The 22,972-nt window shown below is 37.4% G+C and overlaps 3 protein-coding genes and 1 long non-coding RNA gene across 5 annotated transcripts; all 4 read right to left on the bottom strand.

The window, feature by feature from the left end:
* Positions 1-3,036: 3,036 nt before the first annotated feature.
* On the bottom strand, positions 3,037-5,873 carry LOC141648547 (uncharacterized). 2 transcript variants are annotated; one of them, XR_012546043.1, is made up of 6 exons: positions 5,686-5,873; positions 4,408-4,481; positions 3,989-4,109; positions 3,722-3,788; positions 3,542-3,616; positions 3,037-3,377 (listed from the first exon to the last, which is right to left on the bottom strand). It is a non-coding gene; the product is annotated as an uncharacterized LOC141648547 (long non-coding RNA). The 2 variants fall into 2 exon arrangements; XR_012546042.1 differs by lacking the exon at positions 3,989-4,109 and having other exon boundaries at positions 5,686-5,868.
* A 338-nt stretch (positions 5,874-6,211) lies between these two features.
* Positions 6,212-8,289, bottom strand: LOC141648546 (putative jasmonic acid carboxyl methyltransferase 2). The gene is made up of 4 exons (XM_074457272.1): positions 8,062-8,289; positions 7,313-7,717; positions 6,828-7,088; positions 6,212-6,680 (listed from the first exon to the last, which is right to left on the bottom strand). Exons 1-4 carry the CDS (start codon positions 8,179-8,181, stop codon positions 6,336-6,338), a joined length of 1,131 nt encoding a protein of 376 aa, XP_074313373.1. The 5' UTR covers positions 8,182-8,289; the 3' UTR covers positions 6,212-6,335.
* Positions 8,290-9,200: 911 nt separating this feature from the next.
* LOC141646485 (S-adenosyl-L-methionine:benzoic acid/salicylic acid carboxyl methyltransferase 3-like) lies at positions 9,201-11,004 on the bottom strand. The gene is made up of 4 exons (XM_074454360.1): positions 10,836-11,004; positions 10,163-10,567; positions 9,711-9,971; positions 9,201-9,643 (listed from the first exon to the last, which is right to left on the bottom strand). The coding sequence occupies exons 1-4, from the start codon at positions 10,908-10,910 to the stop codon at positions 9,299-9,301; spliced, it is 1,086 nt and encodes a 361-aa protein (XP_074310461.1). The 5' UTR covers positions 10,911-11,004; the 3' UTR covers positions 9,201-9,298.
* A 723-nt stretch (positions 11,005-11,727) lies between these two features.
* LOC141649988 (S-adenosyl-L-methionine:benzoic acid/salicylic acid carboxyl methyltransferase 3-like) lies at positions 11,728-18,655 on the bottom strand. The gene is made up of 5 exons (XM_074458651.1): positions 18,460-18,655; positions 17,498-17,766; positions 14,672-15,076; positions 12,296-12,556; positions 11,728-12,206 (listed from the first exon to the last, which is right to left on the bottom strand). The coding sequence occupies exons 1-5, from the start codon at positions 18,653-18,655 to the stop codon at positions 11,862-11,864; spliced, it is 1,476 nt and encodes a 491-aa protein (XP_074314752.1). The 3' UTR covers positions 11,728-11,861.
* Positions 18,656-22,972: the final 4,317 nt, after the last annotated feature.

The following is a 22,972-nucleotide window of genomic DNA, read 5'->3' as shown; positions in this document are numbered from 1 at the left end:
TCAAATTACCCTATCTTTAATAATGATTTTGAACTATTCTAATGTAAAACCGTTTACTTGACCTTTTCTGCAATTCGACATTTCCTAATATAATCAGAAATATATACTCCCTCAAATTCCATATTTTCTACACATTATTTGTGGGCACGGATATTAAGGAAAGGAATAAAATAAAAATAAAAAGGTTTGGTGGGGTTTGGGATAGAAGAATGAGATGAATAAAATAAGAGTAAAAATTTCCAAAATAAGAAAGGCGAAGAAAACCCGAATAATTCTTTTTAGAAAATAGGGAAAAAAATATATAATAGAAGGGAGTATTAAGGTAAAGTGATGAGAGGTAGACCTGCAATACAGAGTTCGTTGCATAGCTGGTGTGACCGGTACCTTTCTTCATGTGAAAAACCTTTTTTAGATCCATTTCCTTAGTAACTTCCATGTATAATTTGTTGGAAATTTAATATGAAACTTCTACAATTAACAAGATATTGATCGACAAATATGTAAAATCGGAGTAACGTACTCAATACCTTCAAAACAATTACTCGTAAATACCCCAGAGTCTCAGATAGTATCCCTAAAGTAATTCTCTAAATTATTAGTTGAAAAGCCCGCTATATCGCTTCACACACTAAAAGTCTAAATGTAGAATCAGGGATGACTCCTTAATATAGGATCAATCTTTACTATTCCTTGTTTAAACATGCAGCAAAAGTTTATTGACTTTCCCAAAAGGGTTAAGTTTTTCTTCTTGTTTCTATTGATCTTTAGGTTGTTAAGTTTAATGCATTGTGCCATCCATCATAAATCAAACTTTGATGGCTTGTATTAAAGTTTATGATAACGCAAATTAGACCATCGTATAGCACCGATTATGTAAAAGTGACCATTTAAATAAATAAATAATGGTAATTTTATGTTAAAAGTGGTCACTTTCACTTTTTAAAAAAACTAGGTTTGGTGTTCGGTCTAGTCCAGACTACCTCTATTTATCGTCAAATTTTATTTTTAGGAAATGAAACTGCGTTAGCCTTGCTTAACTCATACGTTTACCAATTATACTGAAATGTTAAAATTTATCAAACAAATTATGAGACACATTCCCACTATTAATATTATTACGTTTACTAATTATACTAGGAGCAAAGCATTTGGCCCTAAAGAACAACCCATGTCGGCCATCATAAGGAATTCTGGCTTTAAGGTATTATAGACTTCCCTTATGCCTTCTTCAATTACCGGCCCTGTCTGTGCTGTTACATTCTCTGTTACAACAAAGCGTCTTGCTTGTGACGGACTAATCCCGTCACAAGCTGAAGACCTCTCACAAAAAGGGAGAGGGGGACAAGGTGGGGGCACCCCCCATGTGCTTCCCACTCACCTCTCCATGGGTATTTTGTGAGAGGAAACGGTATCCGTCACAAGCTTATGACGGATATCGCCCGTCTTCAATGAGATTTTGTGCTGTTCCAACACAAAATCTTAAGATTTCAGGGCGGGAAAAAGATCGACAAAGAGATGTTTGTTCAATGCAATTGGTAAATACCACCAATAATACCCCAGTTAAAACGTTACCTCGTTTAAAAAAAAAAATCCGACCCCTCGTTTAACAAAAAATCGTTTTGCCTATACTCTTTTGTCTATACAAAGTGAAAAGAAAGAATGACTCAATTATATAGGAGAAATCTTTACTATTTCTTGTGCATTCTTAAAACACAAAACATGCAGCAAAACTATTCCTTAAAACAGCAAAACATTACGGACTTTTCCAGGCCTACAGTACGAAATACTGTATTACCAAATTCATACAGAGGCGGATTAATTTTGCCAGACTAAAAAAGGTACGGCCGATGTAAATGAGATGGAGAAACTATAATAATAATTTGATGATAAAAAAGATCGATTGATAAAGCGAAGTGTAACAATTTGTTAAACAAGTCTTCTTTCACCCGATTGTTATTGTTATTGTTATTATGGATGTATTTCTTACCCCGAATTTCTACTCTTATTCAAAATGGTACTTTTTTTTGTCGGATTAATAATTTGTTTTCCTTTTTGATTGAAATACCCTTTACAAAAAAAAATTCAATAAATAAACGAGACAAAAAGTGTAATAAATAACACTATTCATCAGGATGGGATGGCGTAAATAATACTGACACGATAAATTCATAAAATCCAGGTCAATTGTAGAGAATCACTCTATACCGGTCATTTGCTTACTTATTGCATTTTAGGGTGTTTCAGTCAATTGTTTACCTTTCTATTTTGGGAATACCTTTAATGGAGAATTTGATGATGCGCACTCAATTTAGTCAACTTATCATCCAATAATTAACCTATTCTCTTTTCTTAATCTTTGTGCCAAAATTAAAAATAAACAAATAACCGGAACGGAGCACAAACTACTCCGCACAAAGGTACATAGTACACCTCATAAATCATACTCCCTCTATCCCGGTCATTTGTTGTCCTTTTCCATATTGGGGTGTCTCACTCATTTGTTGCCCTTTCTATTTTAAGAATGAACTTGATGAACAATTTGATCATTCACACTCCATTTATTCCACTTGTCACTTAGTAATTGGCCCCTTGCCCTTTCCTGGGTCTTTGTGCCAAAACCAAAGGACAACAATTGACCGGGACGGAGGGAGTAATGAGCTTAGACTGATTATTGGGCTGTTGGGCCTGACATTGCTTGTAGCTTGCTTGGGCTCACTACTACAAAATAAGCCAAAGAAACCGGTTAAAAATAGCCTTAGAAACCGGTTTATAACCGGTCTCTAGCTCATAGGTGTCTTAGCCTAAGAGACCGGTTATTTTAAACGGTTTCTTTGATTATTTTAAAGAGACCAGTTGTGTGCAAAAACCGATCTCTTTGATTATTTCAAAGAAACCGGTTGTGTGCATAAACCAGTTTCTTTGATTATTTCAAAGAGACCAGTTATTGGCCAAAACCAGTTTCTTTGATCTTATCTTTGAAACCAGTTATGTAATATAACCGGTCTCTTAAGTTTTTCTTTAAAATAAAAAATAAATAAAAAAACATTCAATAAATTAAGACCAGGATAATTTTAATCAAAAAATAAAATTAGATTACATCATCCCCATAAAGTCATAAACATATAAAAATCAGCAAGTCTTATAACTTTCTGGAATATCATACAAATTCATATGAATTGATATACATTTATTAAAGAGAATATATCTAACAAAATAACAAGTCTATGATTTAACTTTGTCGTCAGATCTAAATTTTACCCAACTGGCCAACTTGGAGTCTTCAAACGAGTCGTCGCTGGCCTCAATGTTGTACGGAGAAAAAAACAAGCAGTTCTGGGATTCATCAAAGGAATCGTTGCTGGCTTGGCATCGATGCTCTAAGTGTTGTACGATGAAAAAAACCAAGTACTATGTTAATACTAGATGAAGTCAACTTGTGAGCATAGTTCCACCAACAAGTTGAGAATTGTTTCCATGTAACATATAGTGAACATACAGACGTTGCTTTTTTTACTTCTGAAAGAAAAATGATGTAAAGCACCTTAAGTATAGAAGCTCGCCCATTCCGTATGCCAAGAACACTATCAAGAGCTTCTTATCCACTTTTACTTCCACACTGACAAAACAACAGACAAAGCAGACCGCACAAAGAAATTCCCATGTTACATAAAAATAACAAATAAATTATTTCGAAGATGTGAGTGGTGACAGTAACACCAACCTGGTTAAGTTGTTTAGATCAATGCCACCAAGCGTTAGATTCACTTCACGTTCTGAGGAGCAGCAATCTGAAAAGTGAAAAGGTTAGCATTATACCATAACGACTATTTTACTGCCTCTACAACAATCTATTTCTAGCATCTAACCAGCTTGCTAGTATAACATATAAGAGTGTGACTTTGTCCCTATATTGTTAGAATCATTGGCACACAATTGTTAAATTTTTGAGCTCTAGGACCAAAGACCAAAACATGAAGGGAGGCTATACCGTGCAACACGTGAAGATGTATTTACACTAGAAGAGCACCCTCACAGGATCACTTCTAAAGAAGACTAGGATTTAATAGTTGGAATAAACCATACTTTCTTACACGATGTCCAGTCAGTTCCTGGATTTAAACAGATCTAAACAATAAATGACGATGACAATATAAATAAACTCTGATATGGCTGATCATTTTCATGCTCAAACATTTTTAAACTCATAGTCATGCTTAAACTAATGGTTATACTTTCTTTCACAAAATAAAGATGGGGATTTAATATACACTCAATAATCGTTTTTAAATAATGAGATGTCTATTGCACTGCTTGCATACCCAATATGTTCACTGGCATCAACCTGATAGGCAAGAGTAAATAACAGTCACAAATTCAGTGCCGATACAACAAATGGTCACTACTTACAAGTGCGTTCTGCAATGATGCCATTCTGAAATCTCCTAAGCTCGGCTTCCCTTCCCTAACTTTCATCTGTCAGCCTAAATTACGAAACAATAGTAAGCTTAGAGCACCAAAAACAAAGAGCGCTGGGCTACACATTTGAAATCACGTGAAACTAACTTTACTTTATGCTCTGAAATTGGTAAAATTGAGTTTCAATAGCCATTGGTAGTCTAGGTGACTTAAAGTAACAAGACAGCAAGAGCAAGGAAGGACACAGGAGTAAGAACAAGGACTAGTATACAAGTGCATGACTAACGAGGGAGGGAGATGGCATAAGGTCCATTGTACTGTATACTGTAGGGAGGTTGTTCCCTCGCTAAGTCAGAGAAAAGACGCTAGGCATTAGATTAAAAGAGGAATGCATTCACTATGTAAGACACTAGCTATGAAACCGGTGAACTACCATCAGTCATATATAAATGTGAAGAAATGATGAATTCACAAGTTTATGTCTATCTGCATTGCAATTAATTAATTACTAACCAATCAATGCTTTCAACATTCATCTAATGAAACAACCTGATAACCTAATACGTTGAATGGAGGAAACACAACTTACAAACAATATAATGAGGAATGGTGGGAGTACTGGACTATATATGGAGGATGTTAGTATATTGCAGGTTCAGACTTGTAAATACACTCTGTGTGTTGTTATCAGACTATGCTGATTTTGATACTGTAATTATTATGTTCATTTCAATAATCTGTAATTTTAAATTTGGAAGATTTGTGGCAGTAAGAGTGCAAGAAAAGCGACCACGCAAATTCCTGGACACAGGCTAAATGATATATAATAGAAGGCAATCAACAGGCTGCCAAATACCATATGTCGCTGCTCTATGCCTCTCTATAGATCGATTAGAATTCTCGACACATTCTACATACTCCTCACTGAACGAAGCACACATCGGCCATGAGAAACTGTAAAAACACTCACATCAACAATGAACAAGTAGCGCACATGGCCAAGGTAGTAGTCATCATTCAGTCGCGGAATGGTACGAGTATTACCTAATCAGCAATGCTTACTAATTTGATATGTCCATCTAATTCTCAACACACCCCATAAATGACCAAATTTATGGAGCTGTTATAAATTTGGAATTAAACAGACTTTAAGAGTAATTGACAAAATTGGAATTACGCCTAAATATAGATCTATTTCGCCCAACTCTAATTAAATTAAACAACTACTAAAGATTTCGATGAACTAATTAAAATCGAATAAATTAATACCTAGGAATGGCGATGGACGGGCTGAAGATCTCATCGGTGTTGTTGGAAGAACAATGGCTCGGAAGTGGAGTCGTGGTGATGAGGGACATCGGAACTGGCGACCTCGCGGTGGTGGTGGGTGGTTGAGCGAGGGAATGGAGAAAATCCAGTGTGAGCATTTTTTATTTTATTAAGACGGTTCATGTGTTGGAGAAACCCCTCCAATTTTATCAAAAGATAAGACACCGGTTTGATTGTAAACTGGTTTCATAATTAGTATTCAAAACCGGTTTTTTCTTAAAACCGGTTTCTTATATTAAAGAAACTAGTTAGAAAATTCACCGGTCTCTTATATATGGTCTCTTTGGGCATTTTTGTAGTAGTGGCTTTTAGTACAAAAGACCGATTCATACATCGACTCGTTTGTACTAGTTGATTTCAATTACATTCATACTTGTTTTCTTTGATAAATTTTGTTGATACAGAATATGATCTTTATATAACAGTACAACAGCATTATACATATTGTATATCGTAACGAACAGTGTCGTAAAACTCTAATATTGTGTATTTAAACATAGATTATCAATGATAATCTTTTTCACAAATAACAATAGAAATTATATTACATACTTCGTACATTTTAATTGTTAAAGCAAAGGAAAGAGGTGTCATTCTTTCTTGGTCACCGATAACACAATGGTAAAGAATTCACCTGTTTTTCTAGCAATTCGTTCCTTAACACGTGTTTCAAACAATAGAAACAAATCATCTATAACAGCATGGTTAAATGCAGTTGTAAGAAAAGGTTCTACAATTGCTCTTACGGTCTTAGCCACAAACTTGGCTCGAGTTTCAAGGTTTTGAGACGTATCTACGCTCCAATCAACTGTAAATGTTTCGAGTTTGTTGAGCGCAAATGATCCTTCAGCTTCGACTAATTTTCTTACCTCCTCGACTGTTGGAGTAAAAAAGGGCATGTTGAACTTGTCCAATTTTTCCTGCTCAATTACACCCTGCCGATAACTCAAGCGTTAAAATTTCTCCTCAGGCGGTTAGCAATAATAAATGTGATTTTTTTTCTAGAGATATTACGGTATATTGTATAATTTCATAATTTTAATTAATAATATACCGTAATATCTTTAACATTTATTAATTACCTCTAAAACCATGTCCTGAAGGGTAGAGCCAAGCAACTCAAGTATCGAGTCAGAGTCATCACTATTGATGCTACCATTGAGTACGACGACCATGCCACCACCACAGACCATTTCCGTTGAACGTGACCTTAAAAACAACATGAAATCACTCTCAAATTGTGCACAATATGTATTGTATACTTCTGGAGGGCTTGTTTTTGCTATGTATATGTTTCCCTTGTTTAAGGCTTCTCCATTTTCGCTTACCAATCCTCTTGGTACCTGTCATTTCAATTAACAAAACTTCACCGACTAGATCGGCCTAATAATTAAGACTCTCTGGTATTGTGAACATTAGGTCCGAGGTTTTAATTTCACTCCCTCTATATTCTCTCTGTTTCATAATATATGTCGATTTAGAAAAACACAAAATTTTCTTTTTAAATGTCGTTTTACATTGTTGACGAGGTTTTCATTTTGGTGACTTCAAAAGGGCTTTTGTTTACCTGAGAAAGCCAATGAACACTGTACGATGAGTGAACAAAATGAAGAAATTTGTCAGGGAAAACTCGTCCATAAAATGATTTAGGGATTCCCGACACAAAACAAGGTCCGCAACTGCTTCCTTTAGCTTCTTGTAAGTCCTTGTTGAAATTCGGGAGTAAGTTAAACATGGTATTGAAATCGTTCCCGAGTAGATCATTTAAGAATACACCGAATTGAGGGCATTGACGGTTAATACTCTGGCTAGTCTCTTCAATTACGTCAATGATTCTCGAGACTACTTGCAAAGCATTTGGTCCTGAAGAACAACCCATTTCAGCCATCATAAGGCACTCTGGCCTTAAGGTATTATAGACTTTTTTTGCGCTTTCTTCAATTATCGGCCCTGCCTTTGATGTTACTGTTCTCTGTTATAATGCAAAAGTTTGAGATGTCCAAGTGCAATCTATAATAAAGTACTCCCTCCGTTCTGACCATTTTTATGGCTAGCTAAGAGTGTAGGTACTTGGAGAAACTTGCATTTTTAAGGTGTCGCATTCATATATTTACCTTTCTATATTGAAAAAGTTTTTTTTTTTTATGAGTAATTAATTTGATCATCCAAATATCTAATGGAACACTATTATCTACTCGTCATCCATTAACCATAACCATAAATAATAGTAAAGATAAACTAATGACCGGAATAGAGGGAGTAATTTAAAGAGTCAGAGAAATATAGTAAGGCGAGGGAGGAGAAGGCGAGGTAGACCTGCATTAGAGAGTTCTTAGCGTAGCTGGTGTGGTCGACGCCTTTGTTCATATGAAAAACATTTTCGACTTCCATTTCTTTAGTATTTCTCCGTTCTCCTACGCTTGTAACGACCTGCATGTTGTATATGCTAGGATAGTTATGTTAGTTTTAGTTGTGTTTTGGGAAAGTAATGTAAATCATTCGCATTTACTTGTATAAGAAAGAAGGGACCAATTATATAGGAGCAATATTTACTATTCCTTTACATTGTTAAAACATGCATTACAACTTTACAGACTTTTCTTCTTGTTTGTATTGAATTATTGATACCATCCCATCGGGATTAAATTGTACCTAGTACGACCGTACTTCTAGTCGGTATCAATTATGCTAAAGGCTAAAAAGGACCAATTATGATCTTCTTCATTTCATTTCTCTCCATTTTCTCTCACAAACCCATTTAATAATATTATCCTCTGCCTACTCTATTGAGCCTTTTTTTCTATGCATAAATCGTGAATCGTTCGATGTTGATAGAATTCAATCTCGTCCGTTGATAGGATGGACTCACGCACAAAGACAATATAATATTTCAACTATACAATAGACCGAGTCACATATCATACGTAACAATTTGTTAAGCGAGTCTTAACTCTTAACATGACATCTTCATTTCAATGTGTGGATCGGACATGGTGTGGATTATTAACTTGTAAGCTTAAAAATCAGCTAATATTTTTAGACTAATTTTCTTAGGAAATAAAGATATATTGTATTATTACCTTATAGAATAAGAAAATGTTCTAAAATTAGGGTTAGGGTTTCATTACCAATTTACCATATTTCTATATAATCACAATTATTATTATTATTATTATTATTATTATTATTATTATTATTATTATTATTATTATTATTATTATGGTATCAAAATTGCTATATACCCTTCAATTGTTAATCATCTACTCAAATTACTTTTAGCTAATAAAATAAATACTTTTTGTTATGGTAGTGTACGTAAAGTAGTATATAAATACATTACCAATTTACCATATTTTTATGTAATCACAACAATTATTTGATCTTTCACTTTTATTATTGTCTACTTATCAATCAATACTATATATTCCGTACATAATTACATAAAAATCATCCATAGCACAATGTTAAATTATTAACTAGAAAATAATGTGATCTATCGGTCTCTATACATGATACAGAGTACTAGTTTCCAAGACTTATAAAGAACAAAGTTCTACTCTTTCATAGTCACTGATAGCACAATGTTAACATATTCACCATCTTTTACAACGATTCGTTCCTTAATACGAGCTTTGAACCGTAGAAACAAATCATCCATGACTGCATGGGAAAATGTCGTTTCAAGTAAAGCTTCTGTCACTACTCTTAAACTCTTCGCCGCAAATTTGGCTCGCGTTTCAAGGTCTTGAGACGTATCCATGCTCCAACCAATTGTAATTGTTTCAAGGTTGTCGAGAGCAAATGATGTTTCCGCCTCGACTAATTGTCTTACCTCCTCAACTGTCGGATTATAGAAAGGTATGTTGAAATCGTCCAGCTTTTCCGGCTCAATCGCGCCCTGGTAATAACTCAAGAGTTAAATTTTACGAAAGAAAGGGACAATAAAATTGAGATAGCGGTATTACCTCTAAAACCATGTCGTGGAGGGTAGAGCCAAGCAACTCCATTAACGAGTCAGGTTCATTACTATTAGAACAACCCAAAAATATTAAGACCATGCGACCACCAAAGACCATTTCCCTCGAACGTGACCTTAAAAACAACGTGAAGTCCCTCTTAAATTGCTCATAGTATGCCTTATGGACTTCTGGAGGGCTTGTTTTTGCTACGCATATGTTTCCTTTGTTCAACGCTTCTCCATTTTCATTCACTAATCCTCTTGGTACCTGCCATCTCATTAACAGGACTTCACTTACGAGTAATAGGAATAAATATAATAGCTGGCTCTGATACCATGTTGAATTGACCATTTCAACCAGAACCCTAAGATAATGGTTGAGGTCTAACTTTTATATGTATTAAAAATTCTCAAAAGAGTAGAATTTGTGAGACCGTCAAATTAAAAAAATTCGTTTACCTGAGAAAGCCAATGAAGACTGTAAGAGGAGTGAACAAAATGAAGAAATTTGTCAGGAAAGACTCTTCCATAAAACGACTTGGCGACTCCTGACACAAAACAAGGTCCAAAACTCCTTCCTTTACCTTCTTCTAAGTCCTTTTCAAAACTCGACAACTGGTTAAACAAGCCATTAAAATCATTTCCAGGTAGATCATTTAAGAACACTCCGAATTGAGGGCATTGTCGATTTATACCCCGGCTAGCCTCGTCAATTATGTCTATGATTCTCGAGACTAGTAGGAAAGCATTTGGCCCAGAAGAACAACCCATGTCCGCCATCATAAAGCATTCTGGCCTTAAGGTAGTATAGACTTCCTTTATGCTTTCTTCTATTATCGGTCCGGCCTGTGTTGTTACTGTTCTCTGTTACACATCAAAAGCTTCAGATTTTAGGGTTTTGTTGGGTGATGTTCTAAATTTCTAGCATAAATATTTGTCATAACTCATAATTTGAAAGGGAGGAATTCATAAAAAAGTTGTATATACTAGTAAGCCGGCCGAGAGTGACATGCTTAAAGTCTAGAAGACATAGGCTCAGGCCATAATGATAGTATGAGCAAATGATTGTTAATGCATTTTAAACGTAAAACAAATCTCTCCTGCATGCAATTAGACAGAGGAGGGACGTCACCTGAATAAGAGAGTTCGTTGCATAGCTAGTGTCGTCGACGCCTTTATTCATATGAAGAACCTTTTCAATTTCCATATCTTTAGTAGTATCTCTCTTTTCTCTTACGTTTTTGCAGCAACGAGTTGGATGTTGTATAGGATAGGATCGATTATTGGTACATAGTATAAGATGGTTGGGTTAGTTGTAATAGTTTGGGAAATTAATTGTCAATCTCCCCCACACAACGAGATACGAATTGACAAAAAATAAATGAAGAATTAGTGGATGAAATCGACTATACATTTATTAAGCAATCAAATGCGAAGATGAAATGTCGGCAAGTTTGTCATTGACGACGTATAAGGTTAATATGCAAACTAAATCGTAATTTCTCAGTCATTTGTCTACCTATGGATTCGACTCATAAGTGCTACCAATAACACCCTGCATGTGCGGTTTTAAAACTAATTACCAGTCCTCTTTCGGCCAAATCCAAGATTTAGATAACCGCTTGAGCTTGAACCCAAAAGCGGACAATATCGTACTATTATAGATCACGGACATCGGTACAACAAATGCCCAACAAAAGGTATCAACGCTTCCATACAACAAATTAAACAGACAATTGTTTTAGTCTTGAAATGATACTGAGTAAGGATATGACCATCTTATATATGAGTACATCGACAACATCTACATTGTATCTTGAGATAAATACTAACAAATCTCCGATACTCCCTCCGTCTTAGTCAATTTTTACTTTTGGTTTTGGCGTCAAGGCCTAGTGGAGGGGTCATTCGTAAATATTCTTGCTAAATGACAAGTAGACAAAGCTGGATATTTTATGTGAGTGATCAAATTACCTATTAAATAGAAAGATAAGCAAATGAATAAGACACCTTGAAATAGAATAGGTAAACAAATGGAATATTTGTGTAATTTTAGAACATAGTTTATAAATAAATGACAATTTACTTTGCAAGAAACATTAGAATTTCTGTTACATTTGATGATAAATCTTGCAAAGATTTTAGAAAGAAAGAAGTTCTACTCTTTCTTGGTCAATGATACCACAATGGTAACGAATTCACTTCTTTTTTCCGCCATTCGTGCCTTGACACGTGTTTCGAACAATAGAAACAAATCATCCATAACAGCATGACCAAATGCAATTGTAAGTAAAGGTTCTATCACTGCTCTTACGGTCTTAGCTACAAACTCTGCTTGGGTGTCAAGGCTTTGAGAGGTATCTACGCCCCAATCAACTGTAATTGTTTCGAGTTTGTTAAAAGCAAACGATCCTTCAGCCTCGACTAATTTTCTAACCTCGTCAACTGTTGGAGAATATAAGGGTAAGTTGAAGTTGTCCAATTTTTCCTCCTCAATCAAACCCTGTTGATAATATAATCAAATGTAAATAAATGAATGAGACGAAGAGACTGTTATATAAAGTGTTAAAACAATAGATCAAAGTAAATAACCTCTAAAACCATGTCATGGAGGGTAGAGCCAAACAACTCGTATACCAAGTCAGGGTCATCACTATGAATGCTACCCAGGAATATCAAGACCATGCCGCCACCAGAGACCATTTCCCTTGAACGCAACCTTAGAAACAACGTAAAATCACTCTTAAATTGTGCATAATATGCTTTGTGTATCTTTGGAGGGCTTGTTTTTGCTATGTATATGTTCCCCTTGTTCAATGCTTCTCCGTTTTCGCTCACCAATCCTCTTGGTACCTTCCATTTCAATTAACAAAACTACACCGATAAGATCTTGGCCTAATAATTAAGACTCCGGTATCATGGACATTATTAGGTCTGGTTCTAGTTCCACTCCTGCTATATGGTACTGTTTTTGGTAACTTATTTATAACACAAAAAAACAAATTAATGCCCGCATTGTTTCATACTATTATTATATATCGTTTTTAAAAACACAAAGTTTTCTTTTATATGTCGTTTTACATTGTTTCATGTATTATATGTGCTTTACCAATTCCAACACGTACTCTAGTAGTTAGAAGAAAGAGGTCCTTTTTGCCATTAGATTGGTGATAAAACCTTATTTTACTATTCTCAAAATACATTTTTTTACACATAATCATCAATATTTTAACATTTTCGAACACTTTCTTAATTCTTGGGAAATATTATAAAACAACGTACTTCGTATTCATTTGATGGGAAAGAGAAAAAGCATATACGGAGTATAATTTTATGGGTAATGATAAATACAAATCCTCCTTAATAAATCCTCCCTCGCTGCCAAAGCTCTCCATAGTAAATATCTCACCCCCTTTCCTCGCTCTTTCTCCTACGGCTCACACATTTGGAAAAATGTGGGTGTTGGATGGAATCTCCTCAAAAACCACATGTCTTGGTCCATTGGTGACGGTTCTTCCATCGGGCTTTGGGATGACCCTTGGTTATGCCCCGGGCCCCTCAGAGCCATCATCTCTGGACCCTTAAACCTCCCTTCCTCTACCGCGAAGCTGAGCTCCATCATCTCTAACGGATCCTGGTCCCTTGACTCTCTTGACTTTGTCCTCCCTGACCACATTGCCCTTAATATTCTTTCCCTCCCCATCCCCTCCTCTCCTAGGCCGGACCTTCTCACCACCTCCCTTGCCCCCAAAGGTAAATTCTCTACTGCCGAAACCTATCTGTCCCTCTCTGGCCCTCTCATCTCCCCTACCCCTCCTCTTAGCTCTCTCCCCCCCGACCTGTCTTGGCTTTGGGACCTCCACACCCAACCCAAGATTAAAGTTTTTATCTGGCTTGTTTGGTGGAACAAACTCCCCCACAAAGTTTCCCTCTTTGCTAGAAACATCCTTTCGAGCCCGTCTTGCTCTCTGTGTCACAGTCCCTCCATCCCTGAGACTTCCCTTCATGTCCTCCGCGACTGTAACCTTGCACTGGACACCTGGACTTCCTTTGATGATGTCCACCCTTCCTTCTTTTCATCGAACCTTCACCAGTGGATCTTCGAGAACTGCAATTCTCCCTCTCCTAGCTGGAACACTCTCTTCACCTTTTCTATCTGGCACCTTTGGCTAAGGCGCTGCGACCTGACCTCCTCCTCCCTCTCTGACCTCCCCCCCTTTCTCCTCCATTATCTCTCAATCCTCTGCCTGGACCCTTGCCAATGCCCGCACTCCTACCACCCCCTGTACCAGTACCATCCCCCTTGATGCCTTTTGCTATCCTGTTAGCTAGGCCCTTCCGCCGCTTGGTTGGCTTAAAGCCAATGTGGACGCGGCCCTCTCTCCCTCTTCTTGTTTAGCCAGTTCGGGGTGTGTCATTAGAGACTGTCATGGGTCTTGGGTTCTTGGTTGGTCTACCCGGTTCCCTGGTACTTGCCCTTTCCTTTGTGAGGTCTGTGCCATCCGAGATGGAATTTTACGTGCTAGTGTCCTTGGGGACAATGTTCTGGTTGCCTCTGATTGTCTTGATGCCGTTAGTGCTATCCTCCGACCTATTTATCCGTGTGGCCCCTTTGCTAATATTATTCTTGAGTGTAGGGCCCTCTTGCAGGACTCTCCCCATTTGAAGCTGGTGTCTGAGAAGAGAACGGCCAACCGAGTGGCGGATGCTCTTGCTCACTACTCCGTCCATGACGTTAGCCCCGCACTAGGCTGTTTTGAGTGGGCATTTGCCCCTCCTTTTGTTGTTGATCTTTGTACTACAGACTTTGTTTTGGCATGCGCGCCTCTCTCCCCCGACCCGCCCCCTTGATGTAATCTAACTCTTTTATTTATTTATCTATGTTATTTCCTTCCAAAAAAAAAAATAGTAAATATGTTCTAAATTAAGTATTAATACTTTGGTGACTTTAAAAGGGCATTTGTTTACCTGGGAAAGCCAATGAACACTGTATGATGAGTGAACAAAATGAAGAAATTTGTCAGGGAAAACTCGACCATAAAATGATTTAGGGATTCCCGACACAAAACAAGGTCCGCAACTGCTTCCTTTAGCTTCTTGTAAGTCCTTATAGAAATTCAGAAGTAAGTTAAACATGGTATTGAAATCGTTCCCGGGTAGATCATTTAAGAATACTCCGAATTGAGGGCATTGACAGTTAATACTCCGGCTAGCCTTTTCAATTACGTCAATGATTCTCGAGACTACTTGCAAAGCATTTGGTCCTGAAGAACAACCCATTTTGGCCATCATAAGGCACTCTGGCCTTAAGGTATTATAGACTTTCCTCGCGCTTTCTTCAATTATCGGTCCTGCCTTTGATGTTACTATTCTCTGTTATAAAGCAAAAGTTTGAGATGTCAAGGTGCAATTTATAATAAAGTACTCCCTCCGACCTGACCATTTTTATGGCTAGCTAAGACTACAGGTATTTGGAGAAACTTGAAATTTTAAGGTGTCCCATTCATATATTTACCTTTCTATATTGAGAAACTTTTTTTTTTATGAGTAATTAATTTGATCATCCAAATATGTAATGGAACAATATTGTCTACTTGTCATTCGTTAATAATCACAACCACAAATGGTAGTAATGATAAACTAATGACGGGAACAGAGGGAGTAATTTTAAGAGTCGGAGAAATATAGTAAGGCGAGGGAGGAGATGGAGGTAGACCTGCAGTAGAGAGTTCTTAGCATAGCTGGTGTGATTGACGCCTTTGTTCATATGAAAAACACTAGTGTAGTTCTCGTGCTATAGCACGATACTTTTTAGATTCATTTTATAAAGAGATATTATCAATTAAATTATTTGCATAAATGAAGTATACTTTTAATTTAATGTTATAAATCTACTAAATATAATATTAATAAGAGGTTGAAAAAAAAGTTTACTACCATAAGAAGACATTTTAAGTTAAGTTATTTTTTTACTATTAAAAATAATACAATAATTTTATACCATTACATGCAACTAATTTATGACATTAATAGTACAATTATTAAGTTAGTTGTATAATTTTATTAAAACGTGTGTTGACCTTAAAACGAAAAGCAGTAAAAACTATTCCTCGCGTCGAAAAAGACGATTTACGAATTATTAAAATAATGTTTTCACTTTTTTTATTTCTAATAGAAAATACATAAGTGTTTTTACATCTTTCAAAAAATAGTCCATATTACTAAGACAAAAATTTACATAATAAATAACTGATGATTTCTACAAAAGAGGTAATAAATAAATATAATATAAATTTAAATTTATACGAAATCAAGTTCACTCATCTAGCTTATAATATGACATGTAGAGTCCAAAATTATGGCCTATTAATAACTTTTACTTTGATAGATGAGATAGAAAAAGTGGGCTACGTATAAGGTCCATAATTTATAATCTATCAAATCTTGTTGTGTTAGTAATATCCAGAAAAATAAGCCCAATTAAGAAGAAGTCTTTTTTTGGCGGGAAAACTAAGAGAATTTTTATTCTCTTAGTAGTAGGGGGATTTTCGACATCCATTTCTTTAGTATTTCTCCGTTCTCCTACGCTTGCAAGGACTTGCATGTTGTATATGCTAAGATTACTGCTACAATGTAGTATAAGATAATTAGTTTTAGTTATGTTTTGGATAGTAATATCAATCTTTCGCAGTTACTTCTATAGGAACGAACGGACGATTCGATTATATAGGAGCAATTTTTACTATTTCTTCTACATTGTTAAAACATGCGGCACAACTTTACAGACTTTTCTTCTTGTTTGTATTGAATTATTGATCCTATCGGGATTAAATTGTACCTAGTATGACCGTGCTTGTTGTCGGTATCAATTATGCGAAAGGCTAAAAAGGACGATGTAAATGACACGCACAGAGACAATATAATATTTCGACTATACAATAGACCGAGTCAGATATCACACGTAACAATTTGTTAAGCAAGTCATAACTCTTAACATGAAATCTTCATTTCAATGTGTGGATCGGATATGGTGTGGATTATTAACTTGTAAGCTTAAAAATCAGCTACTTTTAGACTGATTCTGTTAGGAAATAAAAATAGGAAAATGAGGATTGTGACTGTTATGTTTATAACATGACAGATGTTTGATTTGGTGAGATTTCTGTGTGAGCTAGCGAGTAGTCGTTATGGATCCTACTCTTTATGTTTTTCTATTTTTGGAGTTTAGACATACCTTTTGAGAATTTTTATTTTAGCCCTTTTTAGAAGAGTGGCATTTGTATTTGACTAACAATTTTAGAATTTTATCCTTGAAAATTTTATACATTTTTGATTCATCACAGTTAGAACTTTTATCGCCATCCATAAAGATATATTATTACCTTATAGAATAAGAAAATGTTCTAAAATTAGGGTTAGGGTTTCATTACCAATTTACCATATTTCTATAGAATCACAACAATTAACATTATTATTTATTATTATTATTATTATTATTATTATTATTATTATTATTATTATTATTATTATTATTATCTCTCTTTACTTTATCATGGTATCAGACTTGCTCGGTTCTTGAGATCTAAACAAAATTCCGCTAATCTATCGGCGGGTCTTACCTTGTAATACCCTTCAAATCTTCAATTGTTAATCATCTACTCAAATTTGTAAATAACTTTACAAAGTCTGTTATTACATAATTACATTATTGTGATCTATCGATCTCTATACATGAGACGGAGTACTAGTTTTCCCAGACTTATAAAGAACGAAGTTCTACTCTTTCTTGGTCACTGATAGCACAATGTTAACATATTCACCCTCTTTTACAGCGATTCGTTCCTTAATACAAGCCTCGAACAGTCGAAACAAATCATCCATGACTTCATGGGTAAATGTCGTTTCAAGTAAAGCTTCTGTCACTACTCTTAAACTCTTCGCTGCAAATTTGGCTCGGATTTCGAGGTCTTGAGAGCTATCGACGCTCCAATCAATTATGAATGTTTCAAGTTTGTCGACAGCAAATGATGTTTCAGCCTTGACTAATTGTCTTACCTCCTCAACTGTGGGATTATAGAAAGGCATGTGGAAGTTGTCCAGCTTTTCCGACTCAATCACACCATGATAATTAATAACTCAAGAATCAAATTTTACGGAAGAAAGGGACAATAAAATTGAGATCGAGGTAATAACTCAGTTACCTTTAAAACCATGTCGAGAAGGGTAGACCCAAGCAATTCCATTAACGAGTCAGGTTCATTACTATTAGAACTACCCAGGAATATTAAGACCATGCGACCACCATAGACCATTTCCCTCGAACGTGACCTTAAAAACAATGCGAAGTCTCTCTTAAATTGCTCATTAGTATGCCTTGTGGACTTCCGGAGGGATTGTTTTTGCTACGCAAATGTTTCCTTTGTTCAACTAACGCTTCTTCATTTCCGTTCACTAATCCTCTTGGTACCTGCCATCTCATTAACAGGACTTCACTACATACGAGTAATAAGAATAAATATAATAGCTGGCTCTGATAAAGTCAATGAACCACTTTAACCAAAACCCTAAGGTGATGGTTGAAGTCCAACTATTATATCTATTAACGAGGTCAAATTAAAAATTCTCGTTTACGTGAGAAAGCCAATGAACACTGTAAGAGGAATGAACAAAATGAAGGAATTTGTCAGGGAAGACTCTTCCGTAAAACGATTTGGCAACTCCCGACACAAAACAAGGTCCGAAACTCCTTCCTTTACCTTCTTCCAAGTCCTTTTCAAAACTCGACAGCTGGTTAAACAAGCCATTAAAATCGTTTCCAGGTAGATCATTTAAGAACACTCCGAATTGAGGGCATTGTCGATTTATACCCCGGCTAGCCTCGTCAATTATGTCTATGATTCTCGAGACTAGTAGGAAAGCATTTGGCCCAGAAGAACAACCCATGTCCGCCATCATAAAGCATTCTGGCTGATAAGTTTAGAAGAGTACAGATTGTAGAGTAGAGGAGAAGGTGAAGTCTGTATTGCATTCAATCAATCGATGGCCTTTTATAAGGCTTACAATGTGAACATAACCCTAGTAATTTAGGGAATACAATAATAATATGATCGTGATAATATCGTATAATATCGTTGTGATATTATCCGATATTATTCCGATATTATAGCCTATTACCCCCCCTCAAACTGGAGCGTGGGGATTAAGAACGCCCAGTTTGCGAAGGAGACAATTAAATTGAACGGCCCCTAAAGCTTTGGTAAAAATATCCGCTACTTGAGACTGAGAATCAACATGGGACGTAGACACAAGCCCGTCAGTAATAGCATCACGAATGTAATGGCAGTCTACTTCAATGTGCTTTGTGCGTTCGTGGAAAACCGGGTTCTGAGCAATATGAAGAGCCGACTGACTGTCACAAAAAATATGCATAGGCTGAGTAAGAGTGACGCCTAAACTTGACAAGAGACCTGAGAGCCATTTAAGCTCGCTTAAAACATTAGCCATAGATCGATACTCCGCTTCAGCAGAAGAGAGGGAGACAGTGTGTTGTTTCTTAGTCTTCCAAGAGACAGGAGAAGTACCAATAAAGACGGCCCAACCCGAAATAGAACGACGAGTCAAGGGACAGCTCGCATAATCAGAATCGCACCACCCATTAACTTGCAAAGGGCTGTCACGACATAACAAAACACCCTGACCTGGTGTTCCTTTCAAATAGCGCACAACTCTTAGGGCAGCAGCCCTGTGCTCCTTTCGCGGATGATGAAGGAATTGTGACAAGATGTGAACAGCGTAAGACAAGTCAGGCCGCGTCACAGCCAAGTATACTAGACGGCCCACAAGGCGACGATAAGTTTCAACATCCGAAATTAGATCACCTGTAGCCAAGGCGAGTGTGTGATGTTGTTCAATGGGTGTGGCAGCCGGTTTAGCTCCGAGAAGGCCAACCTCGGAAATGATATCAAGCGCATATTTGCGTTGACTAAGAAAAATGCCCTCGGAATTCCGAGCAACCTCGATGCCTAAAAAATATTTCAATGGCCCGAGATCCTTCATATGAAAACAACTACTAAGATAAGTTTTGAACTTAGTAATTGCGTTGGAATTATTGCCCGCAATGACCAAGTCGTCAACATAGACAAGAACATGGATGCATACCTCATTCCGAGTATAGCTAAAAAGGGAATAATCCGAATAAGATTGTACAAAACCATAGTCACGTAAGGCAGAACCCAGTTTTGCAAACCAGCAACGAGGGGCTTGTCAAAGACCATATAATGACTTGCGCAGCTTACAAACTTTGCCTTCCTTACCCTTGCTGAAGCCCGGAGGTAATTTCATATAGACTTCCTCAGTGAGATCGCCATATAAAAATGCATTATGGACATCCATCTGATGAAGTTCCCAGTTTTTGATTGCAGCAATAGAAAGGAAGGCACGAACCGTCACCATTTTGATCACAGGTGCGAATGTCTCACCGAAATCAATCCCCTCTACCTGATGATTGCCAAAAATGACAAGGCGAGCCTTATAACGCTCGATAGTACCATCGGATTTATATTTGATCTTATAAACCCAGCGACACCCGAGAGCCTTTTTATTAGCCGGAAGTTCAGTAAGAGACCAAGTATTATTATTTTCGAGGGCCTTAATCTCTTCTTCCATAGCATGACACCACTTGGGATCATTAATAGCAACCCGAAAAGACGGAGGCTCAATGCCATGTGTAATAGCTGCGAGAAAAGCACGATGGGTGACAGAAAACTTATCGCAATTAAGATAATTTGCAAGAGCAAAAGGAGTACCTGAAGGCGAGGAGGAGGGTGAGCTATCAGGAGAAGACGGTGGTGTGATGGGAGCTGCCGTGGTATCAAGAACATAACCTCGGAGACGTGTGGATGGAATTTTAACACGATGCCCTCTCCCAAGAACCTCGGGCTGCCGTGTTGGAGAAGATGTAGCCTCCTCTGTTTCAGAATTAGAACCGATACCACTGCCTGTATCCATATTATTATCCGGATGGGCTGAATCAGGAACATCCGAACCCGGCTCCTCGGTCAAATTGGAAGTGCGAATATCTGGAGTAAGGGAGCATGGAGTAGCAGGACCATCGTCCAAAAACAACGAGTGATGTTCACTATCGGGTTCGTTATTCAAAAGTGGGGAATTATCAGTAATATACGGGAATGAAGACTCGTAAAATCGAACATCCCGAGAAACAAAAATGTTCCCAGTAGTGAGGTCAAAAACCCGCCATCCTTTCTTATTATATGGATACCCGACGAAGACGCACTTGCGACTACGACTTGCAAATTTGTCACCCTTAGTTTGTTGATTATGAACGAAACACAAACAACCAAATACCCGAATATTTGCATATGAGGGAGCATGACCGAAGAGCAATTCGTATGGTGTCTTTTGTTGGAGGAGAAATGAGGGGGTACGATTAATTAAATAAGCGGCCGTGAGTATGGACTCACCCCAAAAAGAAATGGGTAAATTAGCTTGAAATAGAAGGGCTCGGGCGACATTCAAAATATGTCGATGTTTTCTTTCGACACGACCATTTTGTTGAGGTGTCCCGACACAAGAAGTTTGAAAAATGATACCGTTGGCAAGGAAAAAATCAGCAATAATATTGAATTCTGTGCCATTGTCGGAGCGAACCATTTTAACTTGTGTCGAAAATTGGGTTTTAACCATGGCCAAAAAATTTTTAAACATGGTTGTTACTTCCGTCTTATCAAACAAAAGATACACCCAAACAGCCCGTGAATAGTCATCTACGATGGTCAAGAAATATTTTGCACCACAAGATGACGGTGTACGATAAGGACCCCACAAATCACAGTGAATTAGGGCAAAAATATCCGACGCTTTATTATCACTTAAATGGAAACTATCACGAATTTGTTTAGCCTGATGGCAGGTATCACAAGGTGTATTGTTCAAAGAAATAAATTTGCTAGAATGAAATTGCGGAAGTAAAGTAACAACTTTATTGGAAGGGTGCCCAAGACGCTTGTGCCATAGATCAAGAGAGTCGGCAGCGCTCACCCCATTTATCATAGCAGTCCGTCCCACCACACGCAAGATATATAAACCGTCATGTAGCTCACCGGATCCAATCCTCGTCTTCAAAGAAGGGTCCTGAATATAACAAGATGAATTATCAAAACTCAAGACATAATTTGTAGAAGCGAGGAGTTGAGATACAGATAACAAGTTGCAAGTAAGGCTAGGCACAAATAAGACTTCAGTGAGAAGCAAAGCAGGAGAAAGACGAGCAATGCCCGAAATGGTAGCCATAACACGAGTCCCATTAGGTAGACAAATAGGACATGGCGGTATGCTACGAGTATTAGTTAATGTAGTAAAATTTCCAGTGACATGACGAGATGCCCCTGTGTCTATAATCCAGTCAGAATTCATACCAGAGAGACGATCGTCAGAAGAAGAGAAAGGCTCGGTTATAAGAGCATTAGCACGGGCAGGGACCTGTTTGGAAGTCGAGGCTTTGGCCCCTGTCCCAGCGCGTTGACGAGCACGAACTTCCTCTAGAGTACGGGGACGATCACCCCACCAATCGGGAAATTTTTGGGTTTTGATAAAGCAAGAAGCAACCTCGTGGCCAGAACAGGAACAATGTGAGCAAATAATCTTACGTCGTTCCTGTTTTTCGAGGTCCCGTAGTGCCCTCCAGTCAGTGACCGAACCTGCGGGAGTGGAACCAGAGGAGCGAACAGCGCATGCCATGACATCGGTGGGTGCTTCGGAGAAATTAGATTCCCCCATACGCAAGCGTTCTTCTTGTAAAACCATCTGAAAAGCACGATTAAGCGAAGGCAAAGGGTCGAGGGCCAATATATTGGAATGAATATTGGAGTAAATAGACAAGTCCAAACCCATAAGAAATTTATGCAACCTCTCGGAATCCTGACGAGAGAGCGCATTTTTAGCAATTCCACACAAGCAACGACCACAGGAACACGCAAATGGCGGTTCGTGACTGGCGATTGCATCCCAAAGTGCTTTTAAGTGACCAAAATAAATTGTGACGGTCATACCTTTGGCTTGACGGCAATCGTGTAATTGAGATTTAAGGCCGTGAATTTTTGATCCATCCACAGTGGCAAACCGTTCAGCAAGATCGTCCCACAGAGCACGCGCATCTTCATAATAGGAGATGCTACCTTTGATAGAAGAGTCCAAAGAATGCATAATCCAAGAGACGATGGTACAATGAACGACTTCCCATTGTTCCTTGAG

The sequence above is a fragment of the Silene latifolia genome, chromosome 3, assembly GCF_048544455.1.
Source record: "Silene latifolia isolate original U9 population chromosome 3, ASM4854445v1, whole genome shotgun sequence".
In the NCBI taxonomy this organism is placed as follows: domain Eukaryota; kingdom Viridiplantae; phylum Streptophyta; class Magnoliopsida; order Caryophyllales; family Caryophyllaceae; genus Silene; species Silene latifolia.
Note: the sequence above shows the minus strand (reverse complement) of the source record. Positions and strands in the feature narration are given on the sequence as shown.